This window comes from Selaginella moellendorffii, unplaced genomic scaffold (assembly GCF_000143415.4).
Source record: "Selaginella moellendorffii unplaced genomic scaffold, v1.0 SELMOscaffold_20, whole genome shotgun sequence".
Lineage (NCBI taxonomy): Eukaryota > Viridiplantae > Streptophyta > Lycopodiopsida > Selaginellales > Selaginellaceae > Selaginella > Selaginella moellendorffii.
Window position 1 is genome coordinate 47,350 of NW_003314281.1, and position 16,676 is coordinate 64,025.

The 16,676-nt window shown below is 49.5% G+C and overlaps 5 protein-coding genes across 6 annotated transcripts; 4 read left to right on the forward strand and 1 right to left on the reverse strand.

Moving 5' to 3' along the window:
• Window positions 1–856: 856 nt before the first annotated feature.
• Window positions 857–2,183, forward strand: LOC9651726 (proteasome subunit beta type-5-B). Its single transcript, XM_002972596.2, has 7 exons — window positions 857–994; window positions 1,055–1,184; window positions 1,237–1,343; window positions 1,406–1,540; window positions 1,617–1,720; window positions 1,772–1,872; window positions 1,925–2,183. Exons 1-7 carry the CDS (start codon window positions 875–877, stop codon window positions 2,059–2,061), a joined length of 834 nt encoding a protein of 277 aa, XP_002972642.1. The 5' UTR covers window positions 857–874; the 3' UTR covers window positions 2,062–2,183.
• On the reverse strand, window positions 2,122–3,913 carry LOC9651727. Its single transcript, XM_024678017.1, has 5 exons — window positions 3,880–3,913; window positions 3,181–3,785; window positions 2,426–3,114; window positions 2,295–2,369; window positions 2,122–2,245 (listed from the first exon to the last, which is right to left on the reverse strand). Exons 2-5 carry the CDS (start codon window positions 3,696–3,698, stop codon window positions 2,178–2,180), a joined length of 1,350 nt encoding a protein of 449 aa, XP_024533785.1. The 5' UTR covers window positions 3,699–3,785; window positions 3,880–3,913; the 3' UTR covers window positions 2,122–2,177.
• A 180-nt stretch (window positions 3,914–4,093) lies between these two features.
• On the forward strand, window positions 4,094–5,621 carry LOC9636978. Its single transcript, XM_024677817.1, has 3 exons — window positions 4,094–4,205; window positions 4,276–4,984; window positions 5,072–5,621. The coding sequence occupies exons 2-3, from the start codon at window positions 4,608–4,610 to the stop codon at window positions 5,217–5,219; spliced, it is 525 nt and encodes a 174-aa protein (XP_024533585.1). The 5' UTR covers window positions 4,094–4,205; window positions 4,276–4,607; the 3' UTR covers window positions 5,220–5,621.
• Window positions 5,622–7,184: 1,563 nt separating this feature from the next.
• On the forward strand, window positions 7,185–10,732 carry LOC112347240 (pentatricopeptide repeat-containing protein At4g39530-like). 2 transcript variants are annotated; one of them, XM_024677836.1, is made up of 6 exons: window positions 7,185–9,032; window positions 9,093–10,100; window positions 10,164–10,252; window positions 10,326–10,388; window positions 10,468–10,548; window positions 10,602–10,732. In XM_024677836.1, the coding sequence occupies exons 1-6, from the start codon at window positions 7,259–7,261 to the stop codon at window positions 10,698–10,700; spliced, it is 3,114 nt and encodes a 1,037-aa protein (XP_024533604.1). In that variant the 5' UTR covers window positions 7,185–7,258; the 3' UTR covers window positions 10,701–10,732. The 2 variants fall into 2 exon arrangements, with proteins under 2 accessions (XP_024533604.1, XP_024533605.1); XM_024677837.1 differs by lacking the exon at window positions 10,602–10,732 and having other exon boundaries at window positions 9,093–10,252; window positions 10,468–10,574.
• Window positions 10,733–13,741: 3,009 nt separating this feature from the next.
• LOC9651721 (UDP-glucuronic acid decarboxylase 2) lies at window positions 13,742–16,030 on the forward strand. Its single transcript, XM_024677627.1, has 7 exons — window positions 13,742–14,653; window positions 14,790–14,937; window positions 15,029–15,108; window positions 15,180–15,263; window positions 15,319–15,393; window positions 15,444–15,536; window positions 15,587–16,030. Exons 1-7 carry the CDS (start codon window positions 14,051–14,053, stop codon window positions 15,788–15,790), a joined length of 1,287 nt encoding a protein of 428 aa, XP_024533395.1. The 5' UTR covers window positions 13,742–14,050; the 3' UTR covers window positions 15,791–16,030.
• Window positions 16,031–16,676: the final 646 nt, after the last annotated feature.

Here is a 16,676-nt window from a genome sequence, read left to right on the forward strand (position 1 = left end):
CCACGAGAAGATAAGATGGCCATAGTCGAGAAAGCTCGATCCTACCAAGAGCGTCACGAACGTAAGCTCGTCCGGCTCCACGCCCTCCAGCACCATCAATCGATAGTGGCGCAGCGCATTCCTCCACTCGCCCTTCCGGAAGAGAACCGCGAGGATCAAATTCCACGCTAGAACTTCCCGCCATGGCATTTGGGAGAAGACTAGCAATACGTCGTGCAAATGCCCGTTCTGGGCAAATGCTGCGACCATCGCGTTCCACGAGAAGGAATCTCTCATCGGCATTCTTTCGAAGATCTGCGCTACCTCGTCCAAATCGCCGCTGTGCGCGGCGGCGGCGACGGTCGAGCGCCACGAAATCTCGTCCCGGCAAGGCATCGCGTGGAAGAAATTCTTCGCGAGGGAGAAATCCCCGCCCTGGGAGATCGCAGCGAGCTTTGTGTTCCAAGAAATCTGCCCTCCAGCCGCCCTGTGCTCGCTAACGAATCTCTTGCCGTGATCTAAAGCAATGCCCTTGCAACTCCCACAGCATCGATCGAGAGAGATCGCGGCGAGAACAAGAATCCACGAGTAGCAGCTCTTGACGACCATGGCATCGAAAACGAGGAGGGCATCCTTGATCCCTGCGCGGCGGCCAAACGCTCGGAGGAGGAGATTCGAGAGATAGACGCTCATCGGCAAATTCGTAGCTTGGATCTTCTTGACGTGTGCCCATACGCTGCGCAGCTGCGATCGGCTGGCCGCGCCATCGATCAGGGCATTCCATTCCTCGTCGCGAAGGTGATTCCTCAAATCTCCACTGGGCAATTTCTCCTTGCCCACATAGACAGGGGGATACATTTCTTCTCTTCCTTTTTAGGGTTCTTGAGCTAGGGCGATGGCGATGGCGCTCGATTTCAGCGGTTTGGAGCCAGCTTCTCTGCGCCAGCACTCCTACTCGGATCCAGCAGCGCATTGGGAGCCACAGTGCTCCTTTCCTCTCCCGAAGGTCGCCGATGTAAGTCGCTCCTCGAGTATTTCCTGTGATGATCTTAGTCTGGGGATTTTGTTTGCGCAGCTGGATGGATTCCAGAAAGCTGCCGTGGATTTGCTGAAGCCAGCGCACGGAACCACGACGCTGGCGTTTGAGTTCCAGGGAGGGATTATCGTCGCTGCCGACTCTCGAGCTAGCATGGGACAATATATCTGTAAGTGTTTCTTCGTGTTTGTCTCTACTTGTGATCGAGTGATCTCTCGCAGCATCCCAGTCGGTGAAGAAAATTCTGGAAATCAATCCATATCTCCTGGGAACCATGGCTGGGGGTGCGGCCGATTGTCAGTTCTGGCAGAGAAATCTCGGAACGCGGGTAAGTTTGTCTTCGCTCCTTCTTCCTCCACGATTTTGACACTCTGTTCGTTTGAATCACAGTGCCGGCTTCACGAGCTTGCGAACAAGAGGAGGATTTCTGTTGCCGGTGCTTCCAAGCTCTTGGCAAACACCCTCTACTCCTACCGTGGCATGGGTCTGTCCATGGGAACCATGATCGCTGGCTGGGACGAAACGGTATGGGCTGTTATCTTTTCTTGTTTCCATCTCGCCATTCCCAAGTTTTCTTCTCACGTCTCGTGATTTGATCCAGGGCCCCGCGCTCTTTTACGTTGATAGCGAAGGTGGAAGAACGAAAGGAACTCTTTTCTCCGTTGGCTCTGGGTCTACTTACGCTTACGGCATTCTCGACAGCGGGTAAGAATCCTTCTTCCGAGTTCTTCGGGTTTCACTGTGTTCCAATCTCAGGTATAAGTTCGAGATGAGCGTCGAGGAAGCCGTGGAGCTGGGAAGACGAGCGATCTATCACGCGACGTTTAGAGATGGAGCCAGCGGAGGAGTTGCGAGCGGTAAGCTTTTTTTCTTTCGCTTTTCATCGCTCTGAGCCTGCTTTGCTTCCAGTTTATCACATTGGTCCCCAAGGCTGGAAGAAGATCTCCGGTGACGATGTGAGTGAGCTACACTATCAGTACTACCCCCCGGAATCACAAGCGTCCGCCCCGGACGTCGTGGAAGAACAGCCAATGCAACAAGGCTAGATCGGGGATATTCCGTTCTGGATTTTGTTTCAGTTGAATATTCAGTTACCTCTGCCGAACTTTTTAAGCATATACCATCAGACGTTTAGGGTTTGCAATTTTTATCATACAATTTTTTAAAATTTTGTTGACCAAGGTACTTTAAACTGTTGCTTCAAGTGGTAATACTGCATCACGTAGATCACTATATAAACCAAACTAGGCTTCTCTAGAAAACAAGATGTTGTACTTACCACCTTCTTTCCAATCAATTGCTACTTCTCCAATCTCTCGCCATGACAAGCCTGGCTTCCAGAGAGCTTTCAAGTCTGAAAGTCAGTGTCCACCAATATCAATACGAACATGTTAATAGAAAAACACTCACCTGAGAATTCGTGTTCCACAGGATGACCCACATAGCACACCTTTCGAAACCGGCTGGCACAAGCTGACTTCAAGTCCAAGCTAGGCACATTGAGATTAGGCACAGCTGCCAAGTTGGGTTCCAAAAGGAGCAGTTTCTCCATAACTCTTTCCAAGTGCTGCCCCTTCTCAACCCATTCCCATGTCAAGTTTTGAGAATCGAATCTCACAATCCCTTTCTCCGCAACGCAGAAGGTATCCTTCCCATGCGTCTGGCATTCAGAAGTCTGGATTATGCCTGGTCCCGTTTCAAAGTCTTCTTCAGGTGAGGTCGACACTGTTTTCCATGTCCACTCTGAATCTCCATCATCGTTCTGCTGCCTATCCAGCACCATAACCGTTGTATACTCCATCCACTCCATCTTTTGTGTAAATATACCAATCTCACCAGGTCCAACTTCCAGCATGTACACATCTTCGTATGTCCCCTCAAGTTCGGATAAGTCCCATGCATACGCCCATTTCGAGCGGCTAATGTCTGCAAAATCAACTTCCAGCAGCACAAGTGCGGCATATTGATGAAGTCGTGCAAGAGCATAATGCACCCCTTTGATGCATACGCTGTTGTACGAGCACATTTCGAAGACCCCGGCACGAGGAACTGTCCATATGCCGACTTTAGAGTCAAACGAATATGGCTCAAGCCAAATCCTGAACGAAGAAACGAAATGAGTCGATTAGCCATGTCGGAAACTGGTAATGACAACGCTTTTGTACCTGAAGAACATTTGACCCTCATCGAAATATGTAGTCAGCATTCGCTTGCTATAATACAGAGGAACTTCAACTCCGGGAATCTTTACCCATTCTTGTGTCAGCGGGTTCCCAACTAGAAAATGGGACTCCCTGTTGGTGCTGTCGACAAGTCCGCTTGAACCCGACACCTTTGGAAACCAGCACAAAATGAGGCCCCCTCCAGCCAAGAGAGGCTCTGAACCATCTGGTGCAAACCAAGACCGTAATGAAGGAGGTACCTGTTGCAAGCAAACCCTGTCTTCTGATGAATCATATTTGCAGTAGCGAAATTGCACTTCTAGGCTGTCCCTCGCGTGACGTTTTACATGTAACAAGAAATAACTTGTGCCGTTCTGTCGTTCCCATAGCGCTCTAAATGTTGGGTCATGGAGAAGGCGACCCCAATCCTTGCACACAAGTTGCAACCTCGCTACATCCTCAGCTGGGACCCAAGATAGTACGCGCAACTCAAGTTCTAGTGGTAGTGGTAATTTTCCCATTTGAACCCACACTTGAAAGTTTGGACACAGGCTACCCGCAAGGACTCGACCCTTACTCCACCCCAACCTTGTTTTCTTCAGGACATTCTAGGAAAGCCAGGAAAACATTGTTAGATTCTATAAATTTCCTGCAAAAAAAGTGGGAGAGTGCCTTGCCCCTCGAACTCATATCTCGCCTTACCCCTTGAAGCGCCTTGTGTGGAAATGGATCAATGTAGGTAGGATATCAAACAAATAGTTAAGCTGATAATGACACGTACATAGCAAGTGTGCCAGTAACACATTGCCAGGGAGGCCTTTGACCGACGCAGATTTCAGTGATCTTAAGAATAGATTAAGAAAAATCTTAAAGTTTCCTTTGGGTTCTCCCTACCCTAACCTAAAAACTGAAATCGAGGAAGTGGAACACAAATTGGAGAGCGAGCAAGATCCTGATCAGAAGAAGTATCTGCAGAGGAAAGAGGAGCAGCTGTGGGAAGAAAAGCTTTCTCCTGCTCAGACAAATTGGTAAATCATTTTTTTTTTCTTCTCTGTGTCGGCCTGATTTGCTTCTTGGTTGATCCTGCTTCTGCTGCAGTTTTCAGTCTTCATGCTACACCTATAACTACGGGTCTGGTGGAAGATATTTTGTCTACATTCTGGACCAGGGTGATGGAGAAACGAGCTGAGATGCCTACTCAAGATGATTTCAAGGAGAAATATGCTCTCACCAAATTCCCTATTTGTTGTCTTCCCCATCTTGGTCACAGGCAGCCCAGTCTTCTGTGGGAAGGGCTAGACCAGCTGTTCAGTGCGTCACAAGATTCTTGAGACTATCTGGAAAGCTGCACTGGACGTTGTGATTGTTTGTGATGTGTCTGTACGAGATTGCAGTGCAGCAGCCCCGTGTGTTTCTCACGGGGGTGGCGGATGAAGCTACTGGTGCTGAAGGCTGGTGAGGTCTTCATCCATGACAAGTCTGGAACCGATAACTTGACGTTCCTCTTCAACCAAGTGGTGCATCAGCATCTCAGGTACCCTGAACATGACCCGTGGTCGTATTTAACAGGGAGAATCCTGGAGTTGGCAACCACGGTTGCAGAGCTAGAAGCGCTGAATGTGAGCATGGGGACTGCTACACATGGAGTGGTCCTCTCATATTGGACGATGAAGTACCTAACTGACCGATTTACATCAGGAAGTGGACTCAACCAATCGATGCTGGACAAGTTCGCTGCTTCGGTAACACTGTATACTTTGCTGGGAGGGGAAGGTCACTTCTTCGTGTGGCCACTCACTTGGCCAAGGTAAACTTTGAGCTTCCTATCTCCCTGGTCGGTTGATAGTTTTGTTCTGTTAACATCACTAATCTGGGAGGATTTCGGGATTCTCAGGCGTTGCAGCAGTTTGCTGCTCGTGTACTGGACGATTGTAGCATCCTGGACTTCCAGAGGCTGCAGCTCTTGTTTCGAGGGAGGCATCGGACATTTGCTACTGCTTTGGAGAATTGTATCATGGCGAATCCATTGGCATCAGAGTTGACACGGAGTTAGGCACAAAGAGGGGTGTAGTGGCCTCGAGTGTGGTGGATCGGCGACGCATTCTGTTCAGCATAAACAGGACAGTCTTGGATGATATATACAGCTTCTTTGCAGGAGTCCCCAGCAGCGAGGCAGAGGCAGCAAAAGCTTTAGTACAAAGTGCGGTGATGAACATGTTTTTCGGGCGCGGGAAGATGGTTGTGATCAACCCCACTTTGTCACTTATAGAATTTGGATTGGCCAGGGTGGGAGAATATGGGAAACGAGTCCAATGGATTCAGGATGGGGAGGACGGTATTGTTGTTGATGGAGACAAGTCATGGAAGGTGGAGATCTGGGAACCACTTGTTTTAATGGCGCTGTGGCAATTTTATAAGGAACAATCTTCCTGCAATAAGAGTAGGGGGATGAAGTCTCGGTTCCAGAAATGATCACTCAACGACTCGATGGCATTTGCCTTTCACACTTCTTCTCTTTGTGGAACACGGCAGTCCCGAAGATCTATGAAAAGAAAACTCATCTAATTAGGCCCGCCTTGGATTTAAAGACGCCTCTAGAATCTGAAGACTTCAGGCTTCTAGACTGGATTGAGAGCGTGCAGAATCGACATGGTTTCTCCTAGACCTTCTTCTCCACAGCTGACAATGCAAATGCTGGACCAGATATATGGTTCTTCCTCAACTTGGTGGATGATAAAGACGGGGATGAGGAGCTGGTTATTTGTGCGGCACAAATGAAAACATCTGACAGGACCTTTAGAGAGGCAAACGATATGTTGGATTTTGAGAAGCTATTTCGTCATGGCACGAAGACAATCAAGAATCCGAAAGACGCTAAGGCTGCCAAGCTAATCCAAGATTTTCCCCACCATCTTAAGTTAGTGGTGACTAGTGCCTACGTGAACTTGGAAAAGGTGAAACCAGATATTCCTCTTCATCCGACAAAGAGGAGGAAGGCATGCTAGGTCTTGTGGATGATTCAAATGTTCATTTGTTTGTGGAGTCTTGGCTGCTTAATACTGTACGAGAATGTGAAGAAGAGTAATCTACATAACAATCTTTGTAAAGTATTTTAAAAGTTAATTGAAGTTGATAAAGGAACAATGCTTCACCCCGAGACTTGAGTCATAGTTTCTCAGCTCTCATTAGAATTCTAAGTTAAACATTATATGGAAATGACTGGTTTGATCACTCAGAAATCACTTACAAGGGCAGATCGACAATCAGAAGTATGCTACCAATCCAATCATTAGTGGAAATTCTCAAGACTTGTGATCTGCCAGAGAGGTTCTGGCCGATGGGAGGGGAGATTGAGGGGGATTACTTTGGAGCGGACAGGCGGCGCGAGGATACCCAATGACGTCTTGCGCGGGCATCTTTCAGTTAAGGCGGAAGATCATGGAGTTAAAGACTGCATAGCTAGTATATAAGTCTGTACTTTCGGTTCTCACTTCGTGTTTAAAAGTGTGTTCTTTAGTGATTACTAGGCTCTTCGATACCACTCTCTCTTTCCTTGATTCTCTACCTCTACCTGTGTGACTTGGCTTGCAACCAACGCCAGGAATGTCTCCCTTCTGGTTGATTTGATACTAAAGACATGAGCATCTCTGAAGGCCTTGATAGCTTGCAGCTATTTGGCCTAGAACTTGTGTCCCAAGTGTGGGATTTCTTGTATGACTCTGAGTCGAGGAAGTTTGTGATAGCATGAGAGTCTTGCGAGAGTTCTGAGAGTGTGCAAGGATTTCCCATTCGGAGCTACAGACCATATAAGCAATGCTCGTATCAGGCAAGATCTCTGGGTTAAGTATTTCACGATCTAACTTTGTTTGTCGCAGCTTCCTCCCCATCGAGAGCTTTTGCACAGCTTTGGACTCGACTTGAAGTTCTTTTTTCGGGGTTAAGGATATTCCGTTAATTGAAAAGATGCCATAATAAACCGTCAAATGTCTAGGGTTCATGGTCTTGATTCATTCTCGCTTGATTCCCCCGGCGATGGTCGCTTGCCACATTTGCGAGAGCTTCCGGATGCTCTACTGGAAGAATGCGCGAGCTTCCGGGGCCTGCTTCCATTTCTGAGAATTCTGTTCCGCTTATCAGCGATGGAGCAGGGAATGCGGGGAAGAACAGGCTACTGGCGGCATTGAAAGCGTGTAGCCGATCCAGGGATTTGAAGGCCGGGAAGGCGCTCCATTTGGAAGCGATCCGAGAGAGGCACGACTCCGACACCTATGTTCTAAACAGCCTGGTAAATATGTATGCAAAGTGTGGAAGCATGGGGGATGCCAGGAGAGTTTTTGACAGGATGAGCAGCGGTCGGCGAACGGTGGTGTCGTGGAATTCCTTGCTTCTCGGCTATGCCGAGAATGGGGAGGAGGAGCTCTGCTTGGAGATGATAGCGGAGATGGTGTCTCAAGGCTGGAGGCCGGATGCTCTCACTTTCGTCGCTGCTATCAAGGCTTGCACGAAGATGGCGATGAAAGAACTAGGCCGGGAGAGAAAGATGGTTTTGCTGGAGAGAGGCAGGGATTTTCACGCTGGAGCTGCCAAGTTTGGATTCGACAGGGATGCTTTTGTTTCGAGTAGCCTGGTGAATTTCTACGCGAGGTGTGGGAGCATGGAAGATGCTCGCAAAGTTTTTGACGAGAGAGGTGGTGCTCGAGGAAACAAAAACGTCGTGTCGTGGAACTCTTTGCTCCTGGGGTACGTCGACAACGACGAACCGGAGAGTGCTCTCGAGCTCTTTTCTGTCATGCAGCAGCAAGGCTTGGCGGATTCTCTGAGCTTTGTGGCGGCTCTCAAGGCTTGCTCTTGCCTGGCGGTGAGAGAACAAGGCAGACAGGTTGACGGGAGGCTTGTGAAAGTCCGGGCCTTGGAAAGAGGCAAGTTTCTCCATCTGCAAGCCAGGAAAAGTGGTTGCGAGCTCGAGAACTTTGTCTCAAACTCGCTGATCGACATGTATGCCAAGTGCTGGAGCATGGCCGAAGCGAGAGAAGTGTTTGAGAGGATGCCGGATCGCAGTGTTGTTTCGTGGAACGCGTTGCTGCTTGGATATGTCGAGAATGGTGAAGGAGATGTGGCTTTGGAGCTCTTTGCTTTGATGCGGCCTCCGCGAGCCTGTCAGCCAAATGGCCTCACGTACGTTGCGGCACTCATGGCTTGTTCCACTCTTGCCAGAAGCTCTCCAAAAGAGAATGGCGTGGTGCTGGAAAAAATCACGGCTCTTCGTTCTCGAGCTGCAAAGGCCGGGTTTGCGGACGATAACTTTGTAGCAAACACGCTGGTGGACGTTTACGCGAAGTGCGGGAGCTTGGCTGATGCGAAGATGGTGTTCGACAAGATGCCGTGCCCGGATGTTGTGTCCTGGAATGCGATGATTCTCGGCTACGCGGAGAATGGCAAGGAAAATCTGGCCTTGGAGATGTTTGGTTTGATGCGCCGGGAGTGTCCAGCGAGCTCTCTCAGCTTTGTGGCTGCTCTCAAGGCCTGCACGAGTCTAGCTTTGAGAGAAAACCAAGAACAAGAGGAAGAAGGAAGAGCTTTCAGCGAGAGCAAAGCTTTCAAGGCGGAAGCTCTGGAGAAAGGAAAGGCACTCCACTTTGATGCTGTGATGTCGGGGCTCGATTCCGATGGTTATGTCGCAAGCTCGCTGTTAAACATGTATTGCAAGTGTGGAAGCATTGCCGAGGCTCGGAAGGTGTTCCACAGCATCAGAGACCGCCGGAGTCTTGTTTCGTGGAACATACTGCTGCTGGGACTCACGGACAATGGTGAGGCTTCTGCGGCTCTGGAGCTTTTCTCTCGCATGCTCCACGATGGTTTGCTGCCAAATCCTTTATCTTTTGCTGCGGTACTAAAGGCCTGTGTCTTCTGTGCAGTGAGAAGTGAGGAGGACGAGCGTGTGAGAGATCGTTTCCTGAAGAAAGGGAGGAACATCCATTTCCAAGTATTGGAGGCTGGTTATGACTCGGATATATGTCTGGCTAACACGCTTGTGGACTTCTATGCCAAGTGTGGAAGCCTGGAGGAGGCGAGAAAGGTATTCGATACTCTTGCCTGCCGCAGCTTGGTTTCATGGACCTCGCTAATACTGGGATATGTCGATGCAGGTCGAGGAGACGAGGCCTTGGAACTTTTCGCCAGGATGCAAACCGAAGGCTGCGAAGGTGATGCCTTGACGCTTGTTGCGGCGCTCAAAGCTTGTGCTATCCAACGAAAACTCTCGACTGGGAAGGCTCTACACTCCCACGCTGCGAAGCACGAGTATGATTCCAAGGACGTTTACGTTGCGAGCGCTCTGATCAGCATGTACTCCAACTGCGGCAGCATGGCGGACGCTCAACGAGTCTTCGACAAAGCAGCTCGCAGGGATGCCGTGGTGTGGAACTCTTTGCTGCTGGGATACGCAGAGAATGGAGATCCAGAGTCAGCACTGGCTTTGTTCACGAGCATGCAAGAGCTGCAGATATCACCAAACGCTCAGACTTATGGAGCGGCAATCAAGGCCTGTTCTAGACTGGAAAGCTTGCGAGGTGTCCATGCTTCGATTTGCAGAAGTGGTCTGGAAGACAACGTGCACCTTGCAACCGGTTTAGTCGATGCTTATGGGAAATCAGGAAGCTTGGTTAGCTGTCGACTGTTCTTCGAGACACTCGGAAGTTCTTCCCGGGATCTGGTAACTTGGAACTCAGTTATAGCAGGACACAGCCGCTTGGGAGAAGCAGCCGCGGTGGAAGATCTGTTTCATATGATGCTCGAGCAGGATGGTCTCCGGGCCGACGGTGTAACTTTCGTGAGTTTGCTCAGCGCTTGCAACCATGCCGGCCTGGTTGCCAAAGGCAAGAGTTACTTTAAGGCGATGAGCTCCAAGTATGGAGTTACTCCAGGTATCGAGCACTACCATTGCATGATTGATATTCTCGGTCGTGCTAACGAGCTGGAAGATGCAGTGGCGATGGTGGAAGCGATGGCTTACGAGCCGGATGCCGTGACTTGGATGACACTCTTGAGTGCGTGCAGCAAGTGGAGGAATTTAGAGGTGGGAAAGCTTGCGTTTGAGAGGATGGCGAGCTTGAGTGTGGATTTATCCTCGGCTTATGTGTTGATGGCAGGAATCTACGAGACGTCGACGAACAAAGAAGTGTGAGATCATAGGCCGAGGTATCAAAAGAACTGTGAGTATGATCATTGCAGGCAATATTCTGGATTGGATTGGATCACTCGATTTTAAAACTTCTAAGGTTCACTCTCCAGGATTTCGATGATCCCCGTGCAAGTGGGAGAGATTTAAAGTTCTCTGGTGTGGATTTATCATCGGCTAAGCCAGGAACAAAAGTATAAGCTACTATATTTCCATGGTTTTGATTTTTTGGATATCTTATCTCCAGCCCAGGCACACGCAAGAGCCAACGTATCACACCCATCGCTACAGTCCATTCAAGAAATGTGCCAAAGACGTATACGATATGATAGCTACAAAAATTTAACACTACGAATCATGGAAATGCGAATATCTCTGCGCCGGCATATGCCTCGCCGCCGACTTGGCGCCTCGTCATTGCTCCTGATCTGCGCAGCCTAGCCACAACGATCGTGACACGTGGCCAGAATGTGAAAAAGGTCACTAGCGTATATAAAGCAAAGGAAGGGGGGAACGAGCACGAAGGAAGAAAAGGAAGAAAGCTCTCTTTCTTGAAGGAAGGAAGAATGGTAGTGATGGAATTTTGCTCCGCTCAGGAGCTATGGATGATCGTGGTGGAGCGCGTGGGAAGGTGGGCTTGGATTGTGGCCGCCGCGGCGATGGTTCTCGTGCACAAGCGCCTGAGGAGGATCTCGCTAGGGCTTTCTCGCAGCAGCGATGGCGCTCTCAGCGTGGAGCTCAAGGCTCCACCGCCCTCGTCGGCGTGTTGCGAGAGCAAGGAGGATTTGGATGCTGCGATTCCGGATTCATTCGCGGCGGGGAGAGATTTTGCGGAAGATGTTCCAGTGGCTGCTCGCCCGGTGAGGGAATGGAGCCCGCTGGAGAGATTGGGGGAGGGGAATTTCGTGTGCAAGGGCGTGGAGCTCGATCGCGCAGCAGAGTGGCCATGGGAGGAAGGAGAGGAAGAGGGGGCTTCCTGGAGCTTCAAGGTTCCGGAATGGGCGAATTCTCTGCTCCAGCCGCTAATGCCAAGCGAAGAGGATTGGTACCGGCAATCGGGCAAGGAATGGGATGCTCTTCGCGGCGAGCTAGATCCAGAATGGAAGCGCGCAGTGAAATCTATGCTGGGTGATCATCGCGGCAAGGCGAGGACAATCGTGGCCAAAGGGCCGCATTACCTCGCCAAGGCCAAGAACGAGGTGGTGAAGCTATGGGGGAGCTCCAAGCAAAAGATCTTGGAGAACTGGTACCTCCCGGAGGAGCAAGGATTCGTGACGGCGCTGGGCGTGAGCGATGGCCACTTCTTGGACGCGGTGGCCGCGGGATCCAGCGATGGCTACTTGAGCATCTGGGATGTGGCCACGGGCGAATGCGCGAGGAGCTTCTCCGCGTCCAAGCTCTCGATCCAGGGCGTGGCGATGGGCGCTGGAATCGGCGGTGGATTGGGCGGGATCTACTGTTCCCCTGCCGCGGTTGCGTTCTGGGACGCGCGATCGATGAAGAAGGGGGTGGATTGCTTCGATTCTTTTGCCGTGGATTCTTTCTCCGCGGCGCACGATCACGCGCGCTTCGCCGGAATTCAATCCATCGGCGCGCACGAGTTTGTCGTGCGAGGCGTGCGTGGCGAGGAGGCGGCGTTTGACGTGAGAATGGCGGCGCGGTCGTCGCGCGGATTGCCACTCCCGGCTGCCGAGCGCGAGGAGGAGGAGGAGGAGGAGGAGGTGTGGTGGGACGCGATCCAAGATCAAGAGGGACTAGAGGAGGAAGAGGAGGATAGCGATGGCGATGAAGAAATTGAGGCCCACATTTCTTCCTCGTCTGGCAAAGGATTCTTCTCAAAGTGCGTCGCACTTTTCACCCCTGTATAAACAATTTACCACTTCTAGGAGCCCTAGAAGAATATTCCAACTTTACCCTGTTTCAGTAGCCCTAGTTTTGACGCTCTCGAATATTCGCCTTTGTAAGTATATTCGCGACTGAATGGGCTAAGGTTAGTGACAGGTCGAGCCCTAACCAAGTGCTGATGTGGCAATTGGGCGAGCAAGGGTTCTTAGTTGGAGAGGGAGGATGGGAAGAGAAAAGTGATAGGCACTAGATGTGAGTGTTTTGTAGTGATTTCTAGTGGTTCAAAGATGGATCTCTCTTGGGTCTTTTGCTTGTGTCCATGAATGGAGAGTTGGTCCCTGTTTTGGTGGAGATGAGGGGCAGCTTGTTGAATGCTTTCATGAGTAGTGTGTGGCTATCCATTCTTGGACCATTTGTGGAAAACTGATGATTGCTAAATTGAGTATCATAAGTAACTGCTAATTTGAGCAATGTAAACAGAGCTTGTTTTGTGTGGCATCGAAGACTTTTAATGAAAATGCTAAGGGCATTGCTGGAAAGTGATGTAGCAAATCGAGGCAAAACGACTGATTTTTTAGGCATAGCAAGTCAGCTAATTTGAACACTGATTTTTTAGGCATGGCAAGTGAGCCAAATACAAAAGCTATTTGAACACCTGATGTGTGCGTGTGAGAGGAAGTTTATTGTGGCTAGTGTGGCTAATGTTGTAGCATGCTAGCATTTCTTTTTTGAGAGAATGACAAGTAAATGCTGCTCAGTTGTAAAAAAAAATGAGGGAGAGAAAATCCCAAATGTTGTATTTACTAAGTAAATTGTCAAAGGGCTAGGGTGGGCAGGCTGTAGTGGCTTTGAAATCAACAAGCTATAGTATCAAAATTCTTTCAAGTTTATATAGAAGATTGCAAAGAGTTGCTTTTGATTCTGGTGGCTGATTATCTTGGCAAAATAAAAATGAGTGTGAGTGATGTATTATAAGTGGATGTTAGCTTGGCTTGGAGTATGGAGGTTGAGGTTTGATCTGTAGATATGACACAAATGTGAAAATGTAAGAAGAGAAAATGGGTCTATACATCTTAATTTAAGAGGAAAGCATGTATAATATTTGTCTCCAGGTAGAGCATAGTACAGATTTGGTATTCTGTCTTGTGTGAGGACACACAAATTTTAACAGGGGAAAGACCGCTACAACCACTACCTGTAACAGGCTAAGGTGACACTAGTGACAATGGTGTTTAGTTTAGTCAAGCCCTAACCAAATGCTGACGTGGCAAGTGGGCAGAAGATGGGAGGAGAAAAGCGATGGGCACTAGATGTGAGCATGAAGGGTTCTATTTTAGAGGTTGATATCTCTTGATTTCTCTGGTTTCTTTGCTTGTGTCCTATTTGGTCACTATAGTGTGAATCGAAGAAGAATATTTTAGAATATTCGTCATAAAGCTTGAAGTATATTCTAGAATATGCGCCTATGCATATGCTCGAATATGCTCCTGTGTGGCTGACAAGTATATTCTCGAATATGCGTGTGAAATTAGTCCTCGGCGTTTAGGTCATGGGCTTGGCGCTAGTCCGTTAGACTGCGGCGAAGAGAAGAAGAATGGCGATGGCGGCGGCGGCATTTCGCGCTTGATCTCCTTCTCCTCCACCTCTCTCTCTCGCTCGCATTCTGCGCTCTTAGATTAGAAGAAATTTCTATTCCTTGGCGGCGGTGTTGACCGCGTCTAGGGTGTGATTTCTTGGCCCGGGATCTAGATTCCAGCGCCCAGATCTGCCCGCGCGGCAATGCAATCGGCTCGGATTTGGCGGTGAGGCTGGGAATTTCCGCGCAATTCGGGATCAGATCGGTCCGCCAAGATGATGAATGTCAAGAGCTTGAATCACCGGCGGCACGAGGAGGACGCTCCATCGCCGCCCGAGGACTACTCGGCCAAGCCGTCCAAGCCATGGCCGCGGCCCGTGGATTACCTCATCCGCGAGCAGCGCCTCATGTTCGTGCTCCTGGGCATGGCGCTGGCCACCGCCTTCTTCATCGTGCAGCCGGGCTACTTCGGCAATTCCGATCGTCCCTCCAGCGCGGCGCGCTTCTTCGATCGCGAGGCCGAGACTCGCATCGTGGTGAGGCCCCAGGTGTCCACTGTTCCGGCGGTGTTTAGCACGGGCGCCAAGATCCCGTTGGGTCTCAGGAGGAAGCCATTGCGGGTGGTGGTGACCGGCGGGGCTGGATTCGTGGGCAGCCATCTGGTGGACAGGCTCATGGCTCGCGGCGACAGTGTGATCGTGGTGGACAATTTCTTCACCGGGAGGAAGGAGAATGTGATCCACCACGTTGGAAATCCCAGGTTTGAGCTCATCCGGCACGACGTTGTGGAGCCACTGCTGCTGGAGGTGGACCAGATCTATCACCTTGCGTGCCCGGCTTCTCCAGTCCACTACAAGTATAACCCCGTGAAGACGATCATATCCTTTCTTGGCAAGCTTTTCTTTTGCTTCTTGCTCTTGTTTGCTCTCTTTTGCTGCTTGCCCATGGTTTTTGTTTTTGGTGGTGTTGCTCGTCCTGCAAGTCGCTTGGTTTGTCCTTGACTTAGGCATTTACAAGACCAACGTGATGGGAACGCTTAACATGCTCGGGTTGGCCAAGCGTGTTGGTGCTCGTTTTCTCCTCACAAGTACCAGTGAAGTCTACGGAGATCCGATCGAGCACCCGCAGAAGGAGGACTATTGGGGTCACGTAAATCCCATTGGTAAGATCGATGTTTCGGTTCTGCGTTTTTCACTTGTTCTTCGTAAGTAGTGACTTCTAACTTGGTTTTGGTACTTGCGTTATTGATGTAGGTGTTCGGAGTTGCTATGATGAAGGCAAGCGTGTTGCTGAGACGCTGACCATGGATTATCACAGGGGTGATAGTGTCCATGTAAGATATAACTAAGCATGATCTTTTTTGTTTGTGGTGAGATTACAACTTGCGCAATCACTGATGATCAGGTGAGGATTGCCCGGATTTTCAATACTTATGGTCCACGAATGTGCATTGATGACGGCCGCGTAGTGAGTAATTTTGTTGCACAGGTAAGAAGGCTCTTTATGCTCGTACCTTGTAATTCACAACAGCTGTTGGACTTAGGCTCTACGTAAGGAGGCCATGACTGTTTACGGGGATGGAAAGCAAACTCGGAGCTTTCAATATGTGTCAGATCTGGTACCTTGCGTTGTTTTCCTTCGACCGAAGCTTACACGTTTACCATGCAGGTTGAAGGGCTTATCAGGCTAATGGAAGGCGAGCACATCGGACCCTTCAACCTTGGCAATCCCGGAGAGTTCACCATGTTGGAACTCGCACAGGTACGTCCAAATTCCCACGCCGTCGTTTGCAATCGAAAGCCATGCCACAGGTGGTACGAGAGACGATTGATCCGGAGGCAAAGATAGAGTTCCGGAACAACACGGAGGACGATCCACACAAGAGGAAGCCGGACATCACCAAAGCCAAGAAACTCCTTGGCTGGAAGCCCAAGATCTCCCTGAGGGAAGGGCTGCCTCTCATGGTGGAGGACTTTAGGCGGCGAGTGTTTGACAATGGTGAGAACTCGAGGTAAAAGAGGCCACGGTTTTTGGAACAGGAGAGGAGAGGAGATGAGGTCCAGATAGAACAAGGCAGGCTTGCACAGTCGTATTGGCTGTCCTGTACACCTATCGAGCCACAGGAGAGAAAAAACTAGAAAAGAAAGAGGCAACGCGGAATGGCGGTGAAAGTTTCCAGCTTCTCGGCAGCTTGTTTTCATGGTGATATTTTCAATCTAGGAGAGAATAAAGTTTGTTGTTATGATTCTTAGCCAGTAACAGCGATGGTGGTGGTGGTTGTGGTGTTTCACTAGGAATTTGCCGGAAGAACAGCGAGCTTCCTGTGGTTTTGGAGGTACTCTATGATTTTGTCTATGATCTTTGGACTGACAGCCATGACCTACAGTGGAAGTTTGACGCTCTCTTTTCGTACAGTCGGTATCAAAGTGCGTTAAAAATGTTTGTCTTTCATGTGTGCGTGCGTGCACGATGTGATTGTTTTGTCTCTTATTTTTTTCGTTTTGCTTTTGGGGTTCTTCCGATGACTAGAGACAAGGTAGTGTCTGCGTTGTTTTGTAATTTTTTTACTTTGGATCTAGCATCAGCGTCGTGTGTGCAAGATTTTGACACCCAGCGAGGAGCGACCCATTCATAAATTCTAGATTGTGATTTAAAAGGTCGAGAAGATGTATATGGTAAAGGAAAATTTTCAGAGGTGAAATCGAGTGGAATTTTTTCAGCTGTGACATCCTTCTACTCGGACACCGGTTGCATCAGGAGCGAGAGCAATTAAATCGTTGTTCCTTCAGAATTTCAGAGCCGACTCCAATCGTTAAATTCTTTGCAATGAGCTTTGTTGGTGCTCGTCGTAAAAAGCAAAAGGTCTAAAGCTCGCTCCTGGGTGAGAACTTAATTGAAGAT